Source organism: Alnus glutinosa, chromosome 1, assembly GCF_958979055.1.
Source record: "Alnus glutinosa chromosome 1, dhAlnGlut1.1, whole genome shotgun sequence".
NCBI lineage: Eukaryota > Viridiplantae > Streptophyta > Magnoliopsida > Fagales > Betulaceae > Alnus > Alnus glutinosa.
In genome coordinates, this window is record NC_084886.1 from 36,649,982 (window position 1) to 36,673,135 (window position 23,154).

Sequence of the window (23,154 nt, forward strand, 5' to 3'; positions counted from 1 at the left end):
CAACACAAGATGATGTTTGAAGTACTTGACCAATTGCGCTCCTTATCCCAACGAATGGACGTGGTATGGCCACTAAATTACTATGAAGTCTACTTCCCACTACACAATCCAAAAAGGTGCGCCCAAATCGTGGGCTATTGCAATGGCTTGGTTTGTATCGAGAACCAATGAGATACATGGCTTTTGTCGTGTGCTTAAGAAAGAAAAGAAAAGAAAAGAAAAAACAACAATATATGTTATATTATGTTTTGCTAACTTTCTTAGTTTTTTTGTGTCTCTAAATTGGGCCTATATGAGTACGTGAATGGCCGAGCATAAAGAATAGTAGATCTGAAGAATGATAACCTACAATGGTGAGACTCTGTTGTGGTCACAATAGGAAGACTGTGAGATTCGATTTATCTATTGTGTTTGTGAGTTTTCTTTGGTTTGAAAACTTCACCTTGTATTTTACCTTCTAAACTTGAGGACGAGTTCTTTTCAAAGAAGGGAAGAATGATGCAGAATGGGACAATAATAAATTGGTCATTTAGTTTTATTTAAATTATTAGTTTTATTTGAATTTAATTATGGACTTGACCCAAAGTTTAAGTTATTTGTAATTCAATAATGAGATTGATCCAAAATCAATCATATTAGTTTAATATATTTGTAATTCAATAATGGGCTTGACCTTTAGTCACATTAAGGTTATGGTTAGAGTTTTAGTCTATGAACCTATTTAAGCACAATGTTCTATTGTAATAAACAGATTATGATTTATGAAAAAAAAAGACATTTGTTTCTTGAAGGTATGGTTTCTCTTCTCTCTTGGTAGTGAGACGCTACCAAGGCCAGTGAGACTCTAATTTGTTCTATCATCTTCGTTGTTTTGGTGAGACTTTAAATTATATAATTGAGTGAAAAGTATTTTCAGTTGACTAATACCAAAACAAAGAAATGCTTCATACACTTCTGTTCTCACACTTTCATTCCCACATTTCTTGGCATGGCATCTAAAATTACCATTAAATTTTAGATGAATCATGATTAGATTTTGAATCTAACGATGATTTTGGATGCCACCTCATGGAGTGTAGGAGTGAGAGTGCGTAAAGTTTCTTTTGAAAAAAAATTGAAAACATCTTATAAAAGAGAAATGCAACATTTACTTCCGAAATCTTACTCCAAGTGCATGTCAACGAAAATTATATTAAGTTTTGAAAGAATTATTATTAAATTTTAGATTCAATAATAATTGTTATTTCTACGTAAGAAAATGTGCACCTAAGAAAGGACACAAATATCTTATAATTTGATACGCAGGGAAATTAATACAAATTAACCTCTAGAAGTGACATGTGTCCTTTAAGTTATTAAAAAAAACATATAAAAATGCATGCAATTAAAAGAACATCTGTTTATCATATACACAAATTTCTATTATAACTAAATTGGTAAAAACTTTCTGTCCCTAAAAAAAAAACGAAAAATCATTAAAAGCAGTTAAAAAAGAAAAAGCATTAAAAGCAGTAACATTTCTCTTTAAAGCTTAAACTCGAAACGAACAGAAGCTGTTCCATTTGAAGTACGGTAAAATTTGGGTTGGCAAGTCTGCGCGTGTAGAAGCCCAGCAGAAGGTATCGGGAAAACTCGCAGCATTTAGTCATATTGTTCCACTCGACACGACCCCCCTGTACTCTCTCTCTCTCTCTCTCTCTCTCTCTCTGTGTCTCCGTGCTTCTCACAGGGCTGCAGACTTACCCGTCAACCCTCGCTTAACGAAATTCTAGGGTTAGGGTTTTGACCCCAAAATTCGGCAAGCTGGATAGGCACCGAGGAGACCGCTACAACAACAACAACGACAACGACAACGACAACGACGACCATAACCACAACCACCAGGACTCTCATTTCCACCCCTACCGTCACTCCAGAGGCCCCTCTCGCTTCTCCGATGCCCCTCCCAGCAACCTGAACGACCACCAAAGCCACCGCTCCGTCAGTCACCGCCCCTTCGAGAGCCCCCCGCGCGGCGCCGGCGCCGGAGGGTTTAGACCCATGGCCGGCTCCGGTGGCGGAGGTGGAGGGTTCGGGTCGAATACTCACCAGGCCCCGCCGCTATCGGGTCAGAAGCGAGGGTTTGCTTTCTCTGGCCGTGGAGGTTCGCCAGGTAAATGCTCTTGTGCTTGTGAGCGTGCCGATCTGCATGCTGTTATGATTGTATATTTGTATTTTTGTGTGGGTAAACATATTGTTTTAGTTATGTGGTACATTGTTCTCTATGATGCCTAGGCTTGTGGTGAGTTCGAGTATCAAAGATGAATTAATTCTTTGAATGGCCACATGTAATTCACTTTATTCCATAACTTCACTGTGTGATCAAGGGTTCAGTCTTCAAATTTTTTTGGAAGTTATGGGAATAGCATATTCAACTTCAGGAAAAATTGTGAGGCCCCAAGTTTTAACTTTTGTGGTTTTTGCCTTTGTTTATGGGAGTGTGCCAAGGTTTTTAGTGTCATTTTATGGACTATGGAAGTAACTCTACTCTCTCAGATTGCTGGTGTTAGCATTTTTATGTCTTCTTTCTTCTTCGGTCGTTAGAAAAGCATAACAAGTTTCGATGAAGCTTGAGAAAATATTTGTTTCTCTGTTGTCTTAGTTTATGACTCATGTTTGAATTCAGGTTTGAAACTGCTTTGCAATTGCCAATTTCCTTTTTCTTTTCTCCATTTTGTTGCTTCTCTGCATACTTGCATCATCAGTGTCTTTTTTCCTGTGTTTACTTTTTCAGAGCATTTTGATGGTGGCAGTTTTGCCAAACTTTTTGTTGGATCTGTTCCAAGGACGGCCACTGAGGAAGACGTAAGTTAATCAATTCATTTACAAAAGCTATTTCTTTGAGCCATTCTTTTTTTTTCCTGTTGTGCTGTTATTGTTTTATGTTATCTTCTTAATGCCATGCTTATTTATATCAGATTCGCCCTTTGTTCGAAGAGCATGGACATGTTGTAGAGGTTGCTCTGATCAAAGATAAGAGAACAGGACAACAACAAGGTATGTGTGAATGCTATTTTCGATGAAATATTTGTGATCCAGACATCTTATTTCAGGTCATCTGAGAGGCTGATGGGAGCAAGTGTAAGCTCATCTTTCGTCTCAGTTTGTTTTGCAACAAGTGTCGGGCTTGTTGGTTTTGGTTGCGACCCTTTTTTGTGTCCGTCCTATCAAACAAGAAGAAAGCAAGACGTGTAGACCTACTAAAAACCAGTTTTTGTATAGCAGTTGGGATCTTGGAAGACAAATAGATCCTGCTCTTGCAATAGTAGCTGCAGCGGTGGGGGCATTACCCAACAAATTATTTGTAATGGGAGTGTCTATTGCCATAACTGTAGCGTGTTTATGTCAGGATGTTAGTATTGTACAGAGAATGACACAGAATATTGCTTTTGAATGGAATTAATCTCATTGTAATTTGCAAGAGATTGTGGTTTTTTCTTATCTTGGAGAACCTGGGAGTTCTTCTTTCAAATGGCTTGGAATGTCTTTTCATATTGACTAGGTGAGGTTGGTTTGAAGTAGGATTGTTTGTCTGAGATGGATGGAATGGATGGTAATCAGATTTAATGGGTTGTGGCTTATGAGTGCATTGGTGATTGTCCCAAAAGCTACATATTGAAATATGGGCCTGTTGCTCGTGGGAACGATGTTTTGTTGTCTTGATCATCTAATTTTTTGTTGTTTCTATTATTCAAGTGAGTGGGCTGAATTTATTTTTGTGCTTGAGTATGATTCGAAGTCTTTAATCGGTGCATGGTATCAGGATGGTTGTATCTCAGAGCCGAATATTTGGCTCTCTTCGTTGTTGAGCATGGGTTTGCATTTATGTGTACAATATGTTGAAAACGCAACTCATTTCGTGTTTTATAAGACAGGTGTGTGATGGGAGTATTTTCAACAGTTTGAACTTAATGTGTTGGGGTGTTTATCTCATCTTGATAATCAGAATCTGTGGGTGTCTACTACTTGTTTACTGGACAGCCTTTTTCATTGATTGCTTTGAGCAATGGTCCATATTATTTCTTTGAGTGTTTAAACTTATGGGCCATTCCTTGGACGCCACGTCTCATTCTTGTTAGTTTGTCTGTGATTGTGATTCAGAAGCTTACTCGCACAAGTATTCTGGTTTGGCTTGTGATTTCTCCTATCAAAATTATCGATTTAGTTGTGTTTTGCTCCTAGTTTGTACAATGAAGGACTTATTAAGTTGTACACGGGTTTCCATATGTGGCAGCTGTGTGATCTTGTGGAGTTGTATTTTCATATTAAGGAAACAATGTGTCTGGGTGTTTTCTTATATATGATTAGAATATGCGGTTCCGCTACGATTTACTTATTATATGGCCTTTTATATAGATCTTTCAGTACCAGTCCATACCAGTCCACATTGTTAATTGAGTGGTTAAATTTATTGACTGTCTGTTGGAAAGTGCTGTGTTATGCTTGTAAGTTTGTGCATGGTTGTGATACCCAGGTGTACTCAAGTGGGTATTTCGATTTCGTTTATGGGTTTTTCTATGGATCTTCTTTGTGTATGCTTCTTGTTTGTAGAGCCGAGGATTTGATGCATTAAGTTATGCATAGACTGTTGTCTATGGTTCTCTCTCTCTCTCTCTCTCTCTCCTATTGGAGATTATGGGCTATTGTGAAGTTTTTTGTTGCTTTGTGGGTTGAATTCTCTCGATTTTCATATAATGGCTGCACTAATCTGTTGAAGCACTCTTATGTGAGTTAGTGCAACTGTTGACAAAGTTCCCAGTGAAAGTTTGGTCTTAACGAATACCCCAACACCATAAGCTTTTTGATATCCTTATGTAAAATTTCAGAGTTTTTCTGTCTTTTTGTTGTCAAATGTGGGGATTGTACTTATAGGTCAATGCATGGAAATGGTTTCCGAACGCGCAAATTTCAGTTTGTGGAGGTCAATATCGTGAGCAATCCTATGTTGTCCAAACAAAATTTTATGTTGATTTGCAAATTGGGCGCCGGAATCACATGGTTAGAATCTCGGCGTTGTGGTTATCTGTTGGGTCTGTTAGGACTTCTAATAATGCAGAGCTGGTGTATGTTCTACTTGATGGCATCAACAAAATCTTATTGTCACCCAGTGGTAGAGGATTGGTCATTTCTTTCTATGGCCACGAGAATCTTTGTTTTTTTGGGTTCTGCAGTAGGTACCTTGTGTGTATGTGTTATCCATAGAATATGTTTCTTAGACTTAAATAAGATAGTGGCACTGAAGGAGCATTATTGGCTTAACCAAGAAGTAGGCTGGTGATACAACCAGGATGCGGATTTTGTCCAAGTTTCGGATTCCATATTCAGTGCAGACTTAGCTAATTATTAAACTATCCATTTGATTTGGCAATATTTTAAAGATGCTTGCCTCTGACAGCTTTTCTATAACATTGGTGCTCGCGACATGATTGTATTGTTGGACAAGATTTTTCCTGATTCAATGGTTGATTATCCAGTTACTTTGTATGATAGGTGCATTCTCCACAAATTATGCTCCATAATTGTTCGTTCTAAATGGTTGGTACAACAAGACCCTTGTTGCCACTATGTTCCTGGATGCTTATATTGGCTTCTTCCCCCCCGAAATTTATTATTTTATGATTGGGTTCTTTGTAGCTTGTTTTTGGTTCTTTCGTGTTCTGAGGCCTTGGTGTTGTGGGTTTTTGCGGGTTAGCGTTGGTTGTTCATGTGTATACTTCCTATGTACTTAGGGGCGCCTTACGCTTTCTTTAATAAAGTTCTTCTTACTTATCAAAAAAAAAAAAAAAAAAAAAATTATTATTTTATGATGTGCCTTGTTTGATTCATTTTCACTCTTACTGAGAGCCATTTTAACTGCTTCTTGGTAAATGGATGATGGCTGTCTTTTAGTACTCTTAAGACTTTGCGTGTTGACCTAAACAAAATAGATGCAATCTCTCATATTTATGAGCAAAACTCAGGCATAAAGTTTTGTTGAATTGTCAAATTTTACTTAGAGGCTGTCTTTTAGTACTCTTAAGACTTTGCGTGTTGACCTAAACAAAATAGATGCAATCTCTCATATTTATGAGCAAAACTCAGGCATAAAGTTTTGTTGAATTGTCAAATTTTACTTAGATGTTAGCATGGTAAAGCAAAGGAAGGTGCTTTGGTCTGAGAAATGCAAGTTCTTCCGGGTAAAACTATTAGCTAGTGGTAGGTTTGTCAAGAGTCATTTCTGTTAGTATGCTCTATGTGAACAGCAGGGATTTGATATTCCTTCTCCCTTCTGGTGTACCAGAAACCCTATGTGGTGAGAAATGGTCTGTTTGCTGATATACACGTATTGTTTTGCTGTCTAGGAGCATATGTGAAGCTACAAAGTTATAACAAGATTATGAGAGTTTATTTTTTTCACACCTACTCTTGTTGTTTCTGTTTTTGGCTCCTAGGAACTTATTATTTTTGGGCGAGTTATGATTCTTAGTAAATGCATGGGGCTTTGGGATCTGAAGCCTCATTTTATGTGTTTATTATTTATGCGACTAATAACCTCTAGATTTCTTATTACACCTTTGTGGATGAATCAACAATTTGTCTGAATTGACTATATATTATTTGGATTGAGCTTATTTCTTTTAGGTGATGTCTTTAGTTGAAAGACTTTAGTTAAATTTTGGAATCCTTTGTTCACCGTAAATCATTTACTCCATTAGATTGTGCAAAGAAGCATAATGAGGCTTCCCCCTGTGTTGCCACATTATGGTTTTACAATGATATATTTCCTTAGAAAGGTAAATATCTGCTCTGCTTAGTGCCAGTTGCCACTGCATCGCCTTTTTGCTTCTCCGCTGTTTTCCATTGAAAGAAAGGAAAGAAGAATGTTGAGTGACTGCATAGACATAATATATATGCTCTGGGATGAGGTTTAATTCATGTCTGCTTTTGTTCTGGATGACTTGTTTATTACACATAAATCCTTATGCAGTTTTTCATCATTGGTTAAAATGAGTATTCCAATGAACTATGATAGCTTGGTTTTGAGGATCAGTGCTGAAAGGAAAGTAGAAAATATTAGACCTGTTGTGTGGAGTGTTTTTTTTTTTTTTGGGAAAACTTTACTTACACCCCTCGAAGTATAGGCGCTTTTGCAATCATACCCTTGAAGTTTAAAAATTTGCAATATCGGTATCTCAAGAGTTTTCCCCTTTTAATTTCACCCATTTCTTATTAAAATGCTCTCATTTTTTTTTTCAATATCCACATGGCAAAAAGAACAAAAAAAAAAAAAACTCAAAATTCCTGGTGACCATGGCCATGTGGGTGAACTTTTTATTTTATTTTTTAAATGAGGGCATTTTAATAAGAAAGGGTGAAATTAAAGGGGAAAATTCTTGAGATACCAACATTGCAAATTTTTAAACTTTGAGGGCATGATTGCAAAAGCGCCTATACTTCAGGGGGTGCAAGTGAAGTTTTCCCAATTTTTTTTGGTGCTGTGGTGAGTATATGGTATTTGACTGCCAGCTTATGGGTTTAAAATCCTCATGTTGTGGAGAACAACTGAATGAGTTTGAATTTGATGTTTTGCTATCTTGTGATGGAACGCCATACTGGGAGTAGGAAAGATTAAGCTGATTTAACAGTCACTGTTTTTCAATCTGGGATTCCTTATTGTTATTGAAACATTTGATCTTTTTGTAGTCATCAAACTATGTATTTATGGTTTCTTCTAGTAACCTTATTCCCTTTAGCAGATGCTCATAATATAAAATTAAACAATTGATGTTGATGTCTGTGTGAGTAAATATGTTGTATGTGAGATTGTTAGAAGGTTAGAAATTATGTAAAGAAATCAGGATTAAAACTCTTTGCTTTTGCAGGCTGTTGTTTTATAAAATATGCAACCTCAGAAGAAGCTGATAGGGCTATAAGAGGATTGCACAATCAACATACTCTTCCTGGGGTGAGTTTCTTGCTGGAATTATCTTCAATCTTATAGGCGAACTGATTTATGGTAATTTCATGCACTTGTTTGTTTTCCAGGGAGTGGGTCCTATACAAGTGAGATATGCTGATGGGGAACGAGAACGTCTCGGTAATAATCCATTAATTTCAATATTTGTTAGTTCAGAAACTTCTCTTTCTATATATGTATGGAATTCTACCGAAGAAGCATGTTGAGATTGTTAGACCAATTAGGTTATATAAAAACAAATACTGCACATTTGAACTAATTGTAGTTTATGGCGTCTGCAAATTGGAGTGCCTCTTTAAGCATTACTTGCTCAGAGAGTTCTTCCCCCCTCTTCCCCCCCCCCCCCCTCTCTCTCTCTCTCTCTCTCTCTCTCTCTCTCTCCCTTAAATTGACATTAATCTAGGAGTTTCATTAGCTCTCAATAAATTTCTTATCAGTGGTCGTTTTCTCTCGAGTTGCTTGCATCTTTTGATTGAGGGTCCCCATTCTATTGTGTTATGTGCAAAAAGAATGGGGAGTGGACCACCTTCTTCTTCATTGTAAGGTTACTTGTGCTATTTGGACTGTATTCTTCAAACGATTCTGGTTGTCTTGGGTTATGCCTAGACGAGTAGTCGATTTGTTTGTTTAATTGTAGTTTATGGTGTCTGTGCAAATTGGAGTGCCTCTTTAAGCATTACTTACTCAGAGAGTTCTTCCCCCCTCTTCCCCCCCCCCCCCCCCCCCCCTCTCTCTCTTTCTCTCCCTCCCTCTCCCTCTCACTCTCTCTCTCTCCCTCCCTCCCTCCCTCCCTCCCTCCCTCCCCCTCTCTCTCTCTCTCTCTCTCTCTCTCTCTCTCTCTCTCTCTCTCTCTCTCTCTCTCTCTCTCTTAAATTTACATTAATCTAGGAGTTTCATTAGCTCTCAATAAATTTCTTATCAGTGGTCGTTTTCTCTCGAGTTGCTTGCATCTTTTGATTGAGGGTCACCATTCTATTGTGTTATGTGCAAAAACAATGGGGAGTGGACCACCTTCTTCTTCATTGTAAGGTTACTTGTGCTATTTGGACTGTATTCTTCAAACGATTTTGGTTGTCTTGGGTTATGCCTAGACGAGTAGTCGATTTGTTTGTTTGTTGGTAGACTGCCGACAACTTTAACTTTGGAGTGATGCTGTTTGTGAAATTGTGCCTTTTGTGGTTTCTTTGGAGAAAAATGAATGATAAGTGTTTTGAGGAACGCGAGAGGACTTTGGAGGAGTTGTGGAGTCTATTTTCTTTAACACTTTGTATTATTGGACTTTATGTTTATCCTTTAGTTATTAGTTATCGTGATTTTCTTGTTCTTTTGCCCCTTCTACTTAGGTGGCTTATCTTGTATACATGCGCACATGAGAGCGGTTTACGCTTGCTTTTAATGATATTTCGATTATATATATATATATTATTCTGGCTTCTCTTGGTGAGTTTTGTCATCCATAATGTACGAACTTTATCTGTTGAATCGCCTAGTAACCAGTACCTCAAGTGGTCAATAATGATATTGCTGTGTTTGGGCTAGTACTGAAATGAGATGATAAGGGGGCACTAATACCTCCTTCAATTGAAAACAAGTGACTGCAAATTATCTTCCTGGCCACATGCCCATAGAATCCCTCCTTCCTAATACATGATCCTTTCCTCTCCAATTTTTACGATGTGACTAAAACAAAAACTGGGGTATGTTTGGGGGGAAATTTTTTCCTTAAACTTGTTCTTTATGTTTGAATTTTGTGTACTTATCCCTTTTTTAAAATAGCATCAAACTTTTCCAGTGCTGAAGTAATTGCCTTTTATGGTAGGTGCGGTTGAGTACAAATTGTTTGTCGGCTCGCTGAACAAACAAGCTACGGAAAAGGAAGTTGAGGAAGTATGTTGATCAAATAATTTAGCTGTCCTTTTCTAAGATTAATGCTTGCCATGCTAAATTTTTTTGTCAGTTTGACAGAAGAAACTTCACTTTTCACTCCCAAATCTTTTGCTCTAATGAGCACCATTTGTACTTTTTGTCTCCCTTTAGTTTCATGCATTGTAAATTTTATTGGAAGTTATTATTGTTGCATAACTTAGAACTGATGTTTCCTTTGTCAGATTTTTTTCAAGTATGGCAGAGTAGAAGATGTTTACCTCATGCGTGATAATATGAAGCAGAGTCGTGGTGTGTCCTCTAATCTTATTTGTTCTTGTAGAATAAAATGGTATAATTTGAATTTTGGGATTGGCTGAAGGCTTTCAGCCTTGCTTCTTTTGCCATATTATGATATCCCTTATTTTTATCTTAGAGATATTAATTTGACTCAATTTGATAATTTCAAATTTTTCTTAAAAGCATGTTCCAAATGTCTTTTCTTTTCTTTTTTTTTTTTTTTTTTTTTCTTTTTCTAAAAAAAGAACAGATGCTACAAATTAGATTAAAAACTACAGGGTACGATGGACATCTGATTAGTTATTTTTAAGAAAGTATGAAATGGTTGACATCATTTCTATTGTGTACTTTGTAAACTAAATGGTAGGTTCCTTCTGTAATAGCACGGCAAGAATGCTGTTTCTTTCTAGTGTAGTGACCTTTTATTTTTTATTATTATAATAACTTTTGTGGTCTGGTTAAATTAGAACCAATTGATGTTGTTCTTCATGCTTTTTATCTTTTATTACTCATTTTTTTGTTTCATTTTATTTTGAAGGATGTGGTTTTGTTAAATACTCTCACAGAGACATGGCAGTGGCAGCTATAAATGCTCTTAATGGAATCTTTACAATGAGAGTTAGTGTTTTTTCTTTACTCTACTAATATTTACGGACTGTGTATTGAAGGCCATTTATGTATTATCTTTCTTTTGCTTCTTCTTAGGGTTGTGATAAACCATTAACTGTCCGATTTGCTGATCCTAAGAGGCCTAGGCCTGGAGATTCAAGGTTCGGACATCTAAAATATTACCTTAGTTTCCTATGAGCAACTATAAAGTTTTTTTTTTATTTTTTTTTCCTATGGGATTAGGGGCGAGGCAGAGTGATTTGGGCTATTCTTTTTCTCTCTCTTTTGCATTTGGTTTAGCTTTGTTACGTTGAACCTTTGCATCGGTGGACCTGCCATATTTTTATGTTCAGCATGTGCTTAGCACGTAACTTTTGAGTGTTCTCTGTGTTTCTTACAGATGGAACTCCCTACTTTACTTATAATAATAATAAAAAAAGATGGAAACTCCCTACTTGCAGTTTTTGACCTTTTTCAATCTCTTTTTCAGGGGTGGTCCTTCATTTGGAGGTCCAGGTTTTGGTCCTCAAATTCAATCACCGGGGGCTAGGTACTTGAGCTCCCCGCCCTTCAAATATTCTAGTGAAATTAACGCCTTATTTCTTCCTCTTACTTTGATCATGGTATTTATCTCTGCATACTTGTGTTTTCATGCCCTTGGCAGACCTGCTCAGAATTTTGGTGACCCTATGGGTGATCGAGTTCCACCTAATGCTTGGCATCCCATGAGTCCACCTAATTTAAGGCCACCCTCTAATGCTGATATTCATGGCTTTGGGGTTCAGTCGCATCCTAGGTCTGGGGACATGGCATTGCCGTTGAATCTGGTAAGAGTGAAGTTGAAGATTCTGCTATATGTTACTCTATAGTTTTTTCTCTCTCTCTCTCCAGGGTTAAACCCTTTTTTATTGGTTTGGTACAAAATGTATAACGAAGGTCAATGTGCTAGTGATGACTGCAGATTGAATTTTTTAGGAGTCTTGCTTCTCTGAGTAGGTGATACCATGAAAGAACTTTCCTGACTAGTCAAGCTTTGTTGGTTTACAAAGTCTCTCTCCCCCCCCCCCCAAACCCCCCCAACTGAAAAAAAAAAAGAAGACCCAAAAAAAAAAGGAAAAAAGGGGAAAAGAAAAGGTCAACAATTGAACTCTCATTGAAAAATGAATATTGGTAGATGCTCAAAAGTCCCTTTGTTCAATTATAGTTAGTGTGTTTCGAAGATAGTCTGTACTTACTAAAATACAATATCATTTTTTGCCATACTGCATTTGGGCGTGAGCTATATTTCCCAAGTGTTGGGATCAGAATGGACGTGGTGTGCTTGGCCAGTCACTGCATTTTTAAGTTTTCTTTGTGTTTTCTGCAATGGCTTTGCGTAAGTTCAAGGCCTCCAATATTTTGTAATTTGCTGATGACGTAAGTGTTTTCTTGAGACTAGTACGAAGGGGATTTTTCTTTTTCTTTTGCTACAGTTAATCTGCAGCTTATCTGGCCTTTTAATCATGGCGTAGATTCTTTGGTTGGACGGTTTGTCAATTGTGTTTTTCGTGTTCAGTGTTTCCACTGTAGTCTCTTTATACAATCTTTTCTTACAGGGTATTGGTTTTGTGTTTTTGTGGTATTTTTGTTAGTGTGTAAACTTCTTTACTTACTTTTCTTGAAAAGTTTCAGGGTGGTCCTTTGAGTGGCCTTGGTGGCCCTGCTGATGGTTCACTCTTGGGACAGGCAGTTACATCTTTGACATCGCAACAGGTAGATGGAGATTATTTTTTGATGTCTTCATTGTCTACCTAGTGCTTCCAAAACAAGTTAGTAACTTCATTCCAAATCCTTTTCAGGGTTTTAACCAGTCTATTCTGCAAGTTCCACCAATCAGCCAGTTCCAGAAGCCTACTCAGTCACCTCAGCACTTGCCACCTTCCCATCAATCACACCCTCAACTTCCAGCTTCTTACTCACAAATGCAAGCACCCCTTGCATCACTACAGCAGCTAGGTCAACCACAGCTTCCTCATTCTGCTGGTCAAACACCCTTCAGTCAAGCACCATCATCTCAACGGTTACATGGTTTGGGTGGACAGTTGTCTGTTTCTCAGCCTCAGGTTCAGCAGATTGCCTCATCTGCTACACCACCACAGGCTTCTTTGGATCTTAACTTACCACCTCATTCTGTGTCGACCATCACAAATCAACAGCAGCTTCCTGGTTCTATGCCACAGCAACTGCTTCAGCCTCTTCAGCAGCCACCTTCTCAGTTAGCTCAGATGCTGTCACAACAGACACAAACTCTGCAGGCAAGCTTTCAGTCATCGCAGCAAGCATTCTCCCAACTGCAACAACAGTTGCAACTGATGCAACCATCAAATCAAGCTTTGACGTCGCAGCAGAGTTCTCAGGCTTCTAAACAGCAGGTATTCAGGATTAGTGGGAGATGCACTGGTTAAAGTATCCTGGAAGAATATCTATAGTCACTGGACAACTATAATATATGCCATCATGAGGTTAATTTTGGAGCCACCATTTGATGATCATGCCTAAGTAATGCTTAAATGATAACTTGATTGCCCTTGTAACTCTGTTAAGAAGATGAATATTTGGGGCGTAAAACATATTATTTGTGCATATTGCTGTGTTTTGTCATTGGATGTGCTCTGTAAATGTGAACTGCCATTTGTGGATCGTAACTCCTCAACACGTCTGTGACATGGTAGACTTCGGACTGGCTACTTAAGTCAGGACGCGTTTCTCTATCAATTTTGGCAGTTTTCAACCCCTCGTTTCCTCTCATTTGTAGAAGTTAATTATTGCGATGTTTTTTTGATTTAATTGTTTTTATCAACTCTTAAAGATTATGTGCTGAGAATTTCATTTGTTGCTGCAGTCTCAATGGGCTGGGATTGTACCTCAGACAGTTGCCAGCACCCTTGCTACTACTACAGCTGCTGATGTGCGTTCATCCAAAACTGCTCCTGCTGTGCCTGTAATTTCCCAGGCTGTAGCTCCTGTAAAATGTAATTGGACAGAGCACACGTCCCCTGATGGATACAAGTACTATTATAATAGTGTAACTAGTGAAAGTCGGGTGAGAATTTTATCAGACTTGCCTTATTTTTTGGATGTTTCTGCAAGTTATGTGACTAATGTTTGATTAAATGAAACTGCATGTAGTGGGAGAAACCTGAAGAGTTGACGTTGTTAGAACAGCAGCCGCAGCAAAAACCATTAATTCAGCAGCCTCAGGCCCAGTCACACGTTCTTCCATCTGCTCAGCAAGTTCGACAAACGCAGCAGATGCAGCTTCAGGCTCAGCTTCAAACACAGCTCCGCCACCAGCAGCAGTTACAGCAGCTACAGCAGCCTACTTTGTCATCCTCGGTCGGTGCCTTTAATTTTAATTTTTTTTTTTCCCCAAAATTAGTAGTTATTTCTTTGCTAAGTATGTGATTTGGAATTCCAGTACCAGGCTTCTGCGGTTACAGGTCACCAAAATGTGCAGGTAAATTTCATCTTTGCTGAAAGATCTCACTTTATGTAATGATGCCTTATTTAGAATTGGACTTTGCAAAATCTTTTATTTTAGTGAAAAATGATTGTTTTGGTGCCTGGTACGATTTGGAGAATGGAGTGTGTACAAAATCTTTTAGTTAGAGACTTGTATCACTTGTGATAGGAACTGGATCAGCAATGCATATCGAGCATATTCTTGATTTAATACACAAACTATACTTTTTAAGTAGCTTTCTGTATTTGGATAGAAATAGATACTTAATGCACTTTTGGGATCTTTTGGCTTTTCAGGAACTTGGTTATGCACAATTACAGGCAGTCGCTGGTTCAGTCGGTGATCCTACACGGTTCCAACAGGTATCTGTTTTTCAAATTATGTTGTGCTCAGATTTCCCTCTGTAGTCTTGGTCCGATTCCAATTGTTTGCATTTGCTCTGTAGGGCCTTCAGGCTGCTCAGGAGTGGATGTGGAAGAATAATAAGCCAGCAGGTTCTAATGATTTTATGGTTTTAATTGTCTGATATCTTTTTTGGGAATTAACTAGCACCCAGAAAAATTTGGAGCCATCTCCCTTCCCCCTTTATCTTCACTTCAGTAGTATCACTGGACACTAATAAGAATTTATCAGTGCGATTGATATTTGTTACTGTGACTTCACTTTTTCATTCTTTTTCCATTTATTTATTTTTTGGATAGAAGTGGGAGAACCGCTTTAACTATATTGGTACATTTCCCGTCTGCATGTGATTTTAGGTGCCTAAGGCAGGCCTTATTGGTACAAAAATGTGAGGTTAGATTATCGAGAGAGTGGTGGAGTTGTGGTAATGAATCGAATGATGAGTCTGGATGTTCTCAGGATTATCTATAGTTAGTTTCATACGGTCAGGCGAATTAACCTGCTACATTCTTCATTTCTTAAGCTAGATTATCTCATATGCACTGTACATTCTCTATCATATAATGATCTCCATGCTGTCTACTGACATTGTTGGGAAAAAAATTTCGTCTTCAGGAACTTGAAGTGCTTGAGCAGGAAGTGGAATTTAAAGGTGGGACATGGGCAATAAATTGCTGCGTAGATGATACCGAGCCGTAGAACTCAAAGGCCAAGGCAGGAAGGCAGGCAGGCAGACAACTTTTTCGAGCTCAAATGCTGAATTGCATGTTTAATGATAACGGGTTGTTTGAGCATTCAGTTTGCGATACACATTATTGTGAGGTTTTACTGTCTCACAGGAAGTGGCTCGATGAATTTAGCCTGCGTGCCCTTAGTCCATGCCTTTACCGAGTATTAGAATGTTATTTTTTATTCAATATGATTTATTACCATGTTTAGATTTTCAGCTTTGAACTGTGCATTGCATCTTGTTCATGAAAACCCAACAATGCAATCAATCAATTCTGGCCAAGAAAAACGAATGATTTGAAAGCAAAATATAATCAAATTGGGATGACTATGGCAGGCATCTATTTGATTAATACTTCTCTAAAGGAAATAAGCATATCCTATAGCAAAGCGTGGGCATGCCACGACGCCCTCTATACGAGGTTTATTCAAATATAAAGCTAAGTTATTATTAATTAGTAGTCCTACAGTTCTTGCGAATCTCACCATTGGACCTTGTTAGAACCCCCAAGCTGCCCATTTTCAGCATAGAAATCTTGAAGTCCTCAAAGAACACAAATGGGTCTTCCGCATAGGTTTCAACTATTTCACGCGTTTGTTCGCCACCGCCGACAAGAACCTGGTCGGACGGAAGCAATCCCTGTCCGGAAAGAAGGTTAATGTAGTACTGGTTATCAAATGTGGCCGGGGTTACCAGGTCAAGATGTGCTAGTGCACTGTTGCTATCTGATCCTGAGCATAGCTGCTGAAGTGAGGCAACAAAATCAAGATTATTATCCGGGCCATTTTGGTTGGTTCCTTGTAGTCGAGCGCTGAATGTTGGGCATCGGGCTTTGCCGATTGAGTGTGCACCTATAGAGAGAAAACAAGCATCTCTGATTCATTCTTCTGAGGAATACGATGGATCTAATTCAGTTAAAAAAAAGTGATGAACAACAACTGCAAGTTCATGATTACCGGAGAGGGCGACCATGTCGTTGAGCGCAAGGCCAACATTCTCGAACTTGGCCACGAGGGTTGCGACGGTCGAGTTTGGGCTTGGGATGTTGTTGTTTGCTGCTGCTTTGCTTGCACTCAAGCTGTCCCTCCTCCCCTTTTGGACTTCCCAAGCTGGTCCGCCAGACTATATGTAAATCAGTGTTAAAATTAGCAAAAAAAAAACATAAAATCCGAGAAAAGTCGACAATTTTGAGCACACACACCAGAACAACAGAGTCTCTGGCAACAGTTGCAAGGATGTCAGCACAAGAAATGGTTTGAGGGCAAACAGATTCGAGCTCTGACTTAATGGCGTCTATTACTTCAAACCCCCTCAGAGAATTCAAGTTCGGAGCTGCAGTTTTTTCTCCAACAAAATTCTGCGTGTCATCTAGCAACACCGAAGCATCACACCCCTGCCAAACTCACAAACATACATTTACGTCTACAACCGTTAACAGTGCTCAGAAAATAAAAAAAAAATAAAAAAGCATGAATGACATGAGAGATGACTTGCATTAACGAAACAATCGTGGAAATGGAGACGAAGCAGGGAGGCAGCCATTCTGGGGTCCTCGGCGACAGCCTTTTCGACCCAGGAGAAGATGATGGGCTCTGCCTCAGGGCAGATGTCTTGGTATGTGCCAAACCCTACAGATATTTCACCGCATGCTGATTCGTTGAAGGTGTCTGGGGTGTTTGCAAATGCAATCGCAAGTTTAAGCATGGTCACAAGTACACAGAAACCCAAGTACGTGGCCATCTGATCACAAAAGGTTAATATATAAATTGATAAGAGGTGGGGTGATCGAGTTGGGGTGGCGAAAGATGCTTTATATATATAGTAAGTTGCTTGGGAGTGTTCAGTAAAAATGAGACTACCAGGTCATGGAAGGTCGTTGTCTCGTTGAGAGAGAGAGAGAGAGAGAGAGAGATGTGTGTGTAAAGATAGAAGACACAGTCAAAAGCATGAGAGTACGTTGGTCAGTGAATGATGAACATGATCCTCACCTAATGCCGTGTGCTTCTTTGATGGGTTTCTCTTTTCTATATATTTTTACTTGGATTAATCTCTTAATTACGTCAAGTTTGTGTTGAGAGATCAGTATATATATATAGTATGCTTTTGCTGTTGAGCAAATGGGAATCACATTAATTCATTAAAATGGAAGGATTTTGGCTAGCTGTATAGAGATTAAGATTTTTAGTGAAACACACGAAAACAATATATAATATGATTCCATTTGTTGTCATATATATATGCAGAATCTCTCCACCGTTTAGTCGACTTCCTGTCAACACTTTTTAGAAATGAGTTTTTTTCTTAGAAATGATTCTCAGTTGTGATGTAAACTGGCATTTACATTTTGTTAATTTGTTGCTCGGGCTTGTCGCGTTGAACAAGTATAATATTATTTAGTAGACAGTTATGTAACTGTCATACAACTTGATGATGTGACAGTAAAAATCAAGACTTCAAAAAAAAAAAAAAAAAAAAAAAAAAAAAATTGATTTTTACTACCACGTCATTCATGTTGCATGACAATCGTATAATGGTCTATTAAATAGTATTACTCGTTGAACAATGAACAAGCACACGGTCCTCTGCGTGACATTAATGTTCATATATAGCACATCATTTTTCTATATTCCACAAATTTTAACCTATTTAATCAGGTACGGTATTTATTTACATCCATCCTTGCCCAGTTGATCAACGTCGTGGTCTTAGGAAAAATAATGCAATTAAATGGGCATGCAAATTAAGCACTTCTATGCATGGAATGGACCCATATCCTTCTGTAGTTTGAATCAAGAGAGCCCTAGCTCTCTCTCTCTCTCTCTCTATATATATATATATATCTGTGTGTGTGTGTGTGTGCAAATGACTAGAACGCCCCTGATCTGATAAGTTTCTCTCAGGCATCTAGCTGCCTGGCTGGCACTTCAGTTGGAAAGGCAAGTGTATTTTGCAAACTTGAAATGAAAAGCTGGAAAGTTGGGAATACAAGAAAATGGCACCTTTTTCTGAACGAATTGAAAAAGAAACACGAGGGATGCTTTTCTTTTCCAATATTATTAACGTTCATCATCCCAGATCAACTCAAAAAAAAAAAAAAAAAAAAAAAAAAAAAAAAAAAAAAAAAAAACTCAAAAGAATAATGGGCTCTACACTGTACTACTGTAGCATCGAAGAAATATAAAAAATGCTTTTTTTATATCTTTTTTTTTTTTTCTTTCTTTCTTGGCAGGCTTTTGTCATGTTATAATATTCCACTTTTATTGACATTTTCTCTCTGACGTCCTAACTCTGTTCATACTTGCATCTTATTGCATTCCGACCACCGTATTTTTCCAGCATATAATATATATATATATATATATATTTATATATATGCCTTGCCTTTTATATGGACATGTTTCCATATATATTAATTCACTCATTCAACCCATGAATTTTACATTCTAGTAGGAAACGGGTGCGGCCGCATTTCCCCAGCTGCTCAAAGTAAAAATTAATCATAAAATGGTAAAAAAGCTGCAATAAAATTCAAGGTATTGTTTGAGAATCTTTCACCAGTTCATCATGGGCTGGATATAGAGAAATATGAGTCATAATTTTCCATAAGACCCTTATCCTAATCTCACAAATTGTCAACATATATACTGCTCCTCAATTCCATCTTGTCTGAAATATTGTTTTAAATTTAGGAAATATTCCCATAGCCACAACAAAACTATATATATATAGCTAGCTATTTAATTAAGCAATCTCTTCTCGTTTTCTTGGCTTTGTGGGGTAGTACATGCCCATTTGAATGATATCTTCCTTGAGACCATAACTGAAGTTAGCTGCTAGTTAGTTTGTGTAGGAATTGAAGTTTTGGGAACATGCAATACAATTATCACACTTGAGTACTCTTAATCTACATGTCAATTTAATTAGTCCTTCCACTTTTAATTTAAACAATTGTATCATTGCACATTCCATCTACAACAAATCAAACATTCTCATTAAATTTTTTACAGAAAACTTCACTTACCTTTGATTTTTCTTCGCTTTTGCAATTACTTCCCCAAACTTTAGAAACTCTTAATGTCGGGCATCAAAGTTTAAAAAGTTTGCAATATCACTCCAAACCCTGAGAAGTGACATTGTAAACTTTATAAACTTGGATACCCGACATTTTGAAAAAAGTTTGGAAGAGATCGTAAAAGTGAAGAAAAATAAAGTCGTAGGATTTGTTTGGCCGCCAACATGGTGGGGTTGCTAATTTTTCTGTAGGTTGCTTTATTACATATAATAAAATTTTAAAAAAAATTTAGAAAAGCGAAGGTTGGCTTCCATGGGTTGCCAGATTTATCTGATTAATTACACCACAATGGTAGCTAATCTATTTGGCGATCACACGATGGCCAACAGATCTATGCGGTGGCTCCGCCGTGGCCACTAGATCGACCTCTTTAGCAACCCCACGATGCATGACAGATAAATTTGCTTTGTGATATCGCGTTGGCCACTAGATCTATATAACAACCATTATGATGATTCCTAATTTATCTGACAGCCTCGCGGTAGCCGCCGAATTTGTCTAGCAAGCTCCACCCCTCATAGACCTTGGTGGTGGCCGCCACCCATATATGGTCCAACCTCCAGTATGCCCAAAAACCTTTTTGGGTTTTTGTTTCTTATATTTTTTGAAAGCATCTCTCAATTTTTTGCATTTTAAAAATACTACTCAATTTACCAAACGATTTTCTTTTGTTGACTCCACGTACAAAACAACACTTTTTTGAAAAAAAAAAATGTAACCCCACCGAAAATACTTCTCAATTTTTCAAAAACTCCTATCAAAACCCCAAAACTTTACCAAGCAGGCTTTATCTCAAAGTTCAAGAGTGAAGTTCAAACATCCACAATACATTTGCTAGCTAGCTAGTCCATGTGCCATTTGCATAATTCATTATTAGATCGATCTCCTCATAGATGTACTCCTATATATACACGCATTAACGAAGGAATAGATCTTGCTACAGCCTAGAGAGCTAGCTAGCTAGCTGGCTAGTACAATTCAATTGCCTTCCATTTTGTACTGCTCTAGATCGATAGCATGGATAGGTACTTTTCCCATTACTTTGGCAACAAGTTATCTATGGAAATAAGTAAGCATGGTCATTCAAAAGCTTTGTAAATGGGACATTCTTAGCTAGCGAAGACAGGGTATAATATGGGCAAGGACTTGAACAATATTTCCAGTAGCCATGAAAACCACACATCTCCAGCAATGCTTAAAGCAAACCATATCCAACACCAAAATCTCTCACCATAGATCCCTGTACGTGAATCAAGAACCACAAATGATAAAGCCCACTTCCTTGCCGATCGAGCTACAAGTTCACATGCATAGTCTTTCTCTGACTCAAGCTCCATCCTTTTGGTACTTTTAATAAGCATATATATATATATATAAAGAGGAAGAAAAAAAATCTCTATGAAAAAGGCATTAAATAAAATGGTTAACGGTCAAGTAGATAGATATTCTTACATCTCGATCGCACGTCCATGCATGTTCCAAGACATCGCATTTAACTCCCTACACAAACCTTTCACAACAATATCCGTCTTTAGGGTTCTCCCCACAGGTACCTTCACTAAAGAATAAGTAGGATCAAGTTCCAATTAAACTTCATTATTCTAGACTTCTCTTTTACGATAAAGCCCTAAGGATTTGAGACAGACGATGAACTCTGTTCAGTGATAAAACCCTAACCCTAAGCACTCTGACCAATATACCCCTTGATAATATCAATGCACATGTACCCAAAGAAGAAGAAGAAGAAGAAGAAGAAGAAGAAGAAGAAAGAACAAAACTTAAAGAGGGGAAAAAAGATACAAACCCCATTAATATCTCGATCCATATTTGAATAATTTATTAGTACAAAGAATAACACAAAAAAGAAAAAAAGAAACGAGTCCCTCCAAAGACTAAAGGCTAGCTAGTCATTTTACAGTGGTAATCCAAAAGGTCTATATGAAATGGTGAATTAAGTGGGTTCGTCTCTAAAGACAAAACCCAGATGAGTGAGTAAGAGAGGGAATTACATACCATTAAAAGATAAAAATTAACCATTAATCTACTCCTCTTTCGGCTGATCCTTTCGCATCTGCGACGGCACGATGTCCTGAAGAAGTCCATGGTCTCTAAGCAAAGCTTCGGGAGATGTGCCAAAACGTCTCTCTCGAACAAAACTATGAAACGAGGGATTCAAATTAGTTGCGCCAACATTCAAAGGCGGCTGTGAGCTATACATATAATTAGGCTGTTGATACTGCGGCTGTGGAACAACAAACGGCGAACCCAAGACACCGAAGCCAGCGGATTCTGCCGAAATTCCTATGTTTCCACGTGGCGTCACCGGGCACGGATGAGAGTGCTGTCCTTCATAGGTCGTCACCACAGTCGAAGGGTCGTCGCAGGAACGCTCCACTCGCTTCTTTACGCCACATCCAGCAGTGGTGCAACGGTAGTAGCTCCTGTACACAAAAAAATAAAAACAATAAACATTTCGTGTGCCTTAAGAAAGTTAACAAAAAGTTTGATGATAATTACAATGAAACGCGTTGAAATTAAATTTGGAGCAAACTTAATGGATCAGTTAATTATAGAGGGGTGTTTGATATATATATATATATATACATACCTGGGATAAGGGCTGTTCTTCACAGCTTTCTGGCCGTACTTTCTCCATCTATACCCATCATCCAGATGATCAACCTCGCTCTTTGTCATGAATGCAAATCTCGGCTCTCTTTGCCTTTTTTGATTCTTCTTTTTGGGTTTCAACCTAAACCCACATACAGAAATAGAACACTTTTAACCTTTTCGTAGCAAAAGTTCAAAAGGGTTAAATAGGAACCCCATGAAATTCATGCTTAATTAAATTAAACACAAAAACAAAAAAGATCACACCCATTCAATTATCAATTCCTTTTCTCTTTAATTACCCCATCACTCATTCTCATGTTTCACCAAAACCAAGTACAATTACCAGACATGACTTAGAAAAGTAGCTAGATTCAAAAGACAGAAAAAAAAAAAAAAAAAAAAAAGTAGATGAAGAAGAAGAAGAGAAGAGAAGAGAAAGAAAGACTAAGAAGGCTTACTGTTTCTTAGTCTTTTCTTGGTCCTGGTCCTCCTCTTCTCCACCAGCCTTAGTTTGTTCCTCATTCGCTGCTTCATTGGAATAAGAAGAAATCGACGACGAGTTGGGTGTCGCCGGAGTGTTCACCACCTCGGAAGACTCGGGGAGCGTCGAGGCCGGCGAGGGAACAAGCGTTTGCTGAGGTTCCGGAGGCTGAGGCATCATCGGCGCTGGAAACAAATCGAATAAAGATGGGCTATCAAAGTCTTGGATGCCCAGCATGTCCATGTAGCCTAAAGACAACCCCTTTTGATGATGATCACTCTCCATACATGGCATGTCAAAGATGCTCGACAAAGGAAAACTGCTCGGAATCTCATCGGAAAATGTCGAATTTGCCATTGAATTCTCGGTCTTCAGCTCCTCTCTCTTGTCCATCGACTTGATCAGCAGCACATATTCTTCATTCGAACTAGTTTAATTTTATTACACACAGAGAGAGAGAGAGAGAGAGAGACAGAGAGAGACTGTTTGGTTTTTTGGGAGTGTGAATGGAGAGCTTTGGGTTAAGATTTTGGGGAACAGGTTGGCTAATAGAGGTTTCCCACCTAGGAACGTGACCGGCAGTTGC

General features: G+C 38.1%; 3 protein-coding genes across 4 annotated transcripts; 1 reads left to right on the forward strand and 2 right to left on the reverse strand.

Moving 5' to 3' along the window:
* Positions 1-1,549: 1,549 nt before the first annotated feature.
* Positions 1,550-15,618, forward strand: LOC133879733 (flowering time control protein FCA). Of its 2 annotated transcripts, none has more exons than XM_062318454.1 (19): positions 1,550-2,152; positions 2,774-2,844; positions 2,958-3,036; positions 7,902-7,984; positions 8,065-8,116; positions 9,816-9,883; positions 10,105-10,171; positions 10,698-10,777; positions 10,865-10,929; positions 11,259-11,318; positions 11,433-11,595; positions 12,434-12,520; positions 12,607-13,179; positions 13,650-13,850; positions 13,937-14,143; positions 14,226-14,264; positions 14,567-14,632; positions 14,716-14,764; positions 15,288-15,618. In XM_062318454.1, exons 1-19 carry the CDS (start codon positions 2,041-2,043, stop codon positions 15,293-15,295), a joined length of 2,130 nt encoding a protein of 709 aa, XP_062174438.1. In that variant the 5' UTR covers positions 1,550-2,040; the 3' UTR covers positions 15,296-15,618. The 2 variants fall into 2 exon arrangements, with proteins under 2 accessions (XP_062174438.1, XP_062174448.1); XM_062318464.1 differs by having other exon boundaries at positions 12,440-12,520.
* Positions 15,619-15,667: 49 nt separating this feature from the next.
* Positions 15,668-17,170, reverse strand: LOC133879739 (peroxidase 40-like). Its single transcript, XM_062318480.1, has 4 exons — positions 16,897-17,170; positions 16,604-16,795; positions 16,359-16,524; positions 15,668-16,253 (listed from the first exon to the last, which is right to left on the reverse strand). The coding sequence occupies exons 1-4, from the start codon at positions 17,140-17,142 to the stop codon at positions 15,853-15,855; spliced, it is 1,005 nt and encodes a 334-aa protein (XP_062174464.1). The 5' UTR covers positions 17,143-17,170; the 3' UTR covers positions 15,668-15,852.
* A 4,101-nt stretch (positions 17,171-21,271) lies between these two features.
* Positions 21,272-23,154, reverse strand: LOC133879740 (probable WRKY transcription factor 48). The gene is made up of 3 exons (XM_062318494.1): positions 22,546-23,154; positions 22,083-22,226; positions 21,272-21,915 (listed from the first exon to the last, which is right to left on the reverse strand). The coding sequence occupies exons 1-3, from the start codon at positions 22,959-22,961 to the stop codon at positions 21,516-21,518; spliced, it is 960 nt and encodes a 319-aa protein (XP_062174478.1). The 5' UTR covers positions 22,962-23,154; the 3' UTR covers positions 21,272-21,515.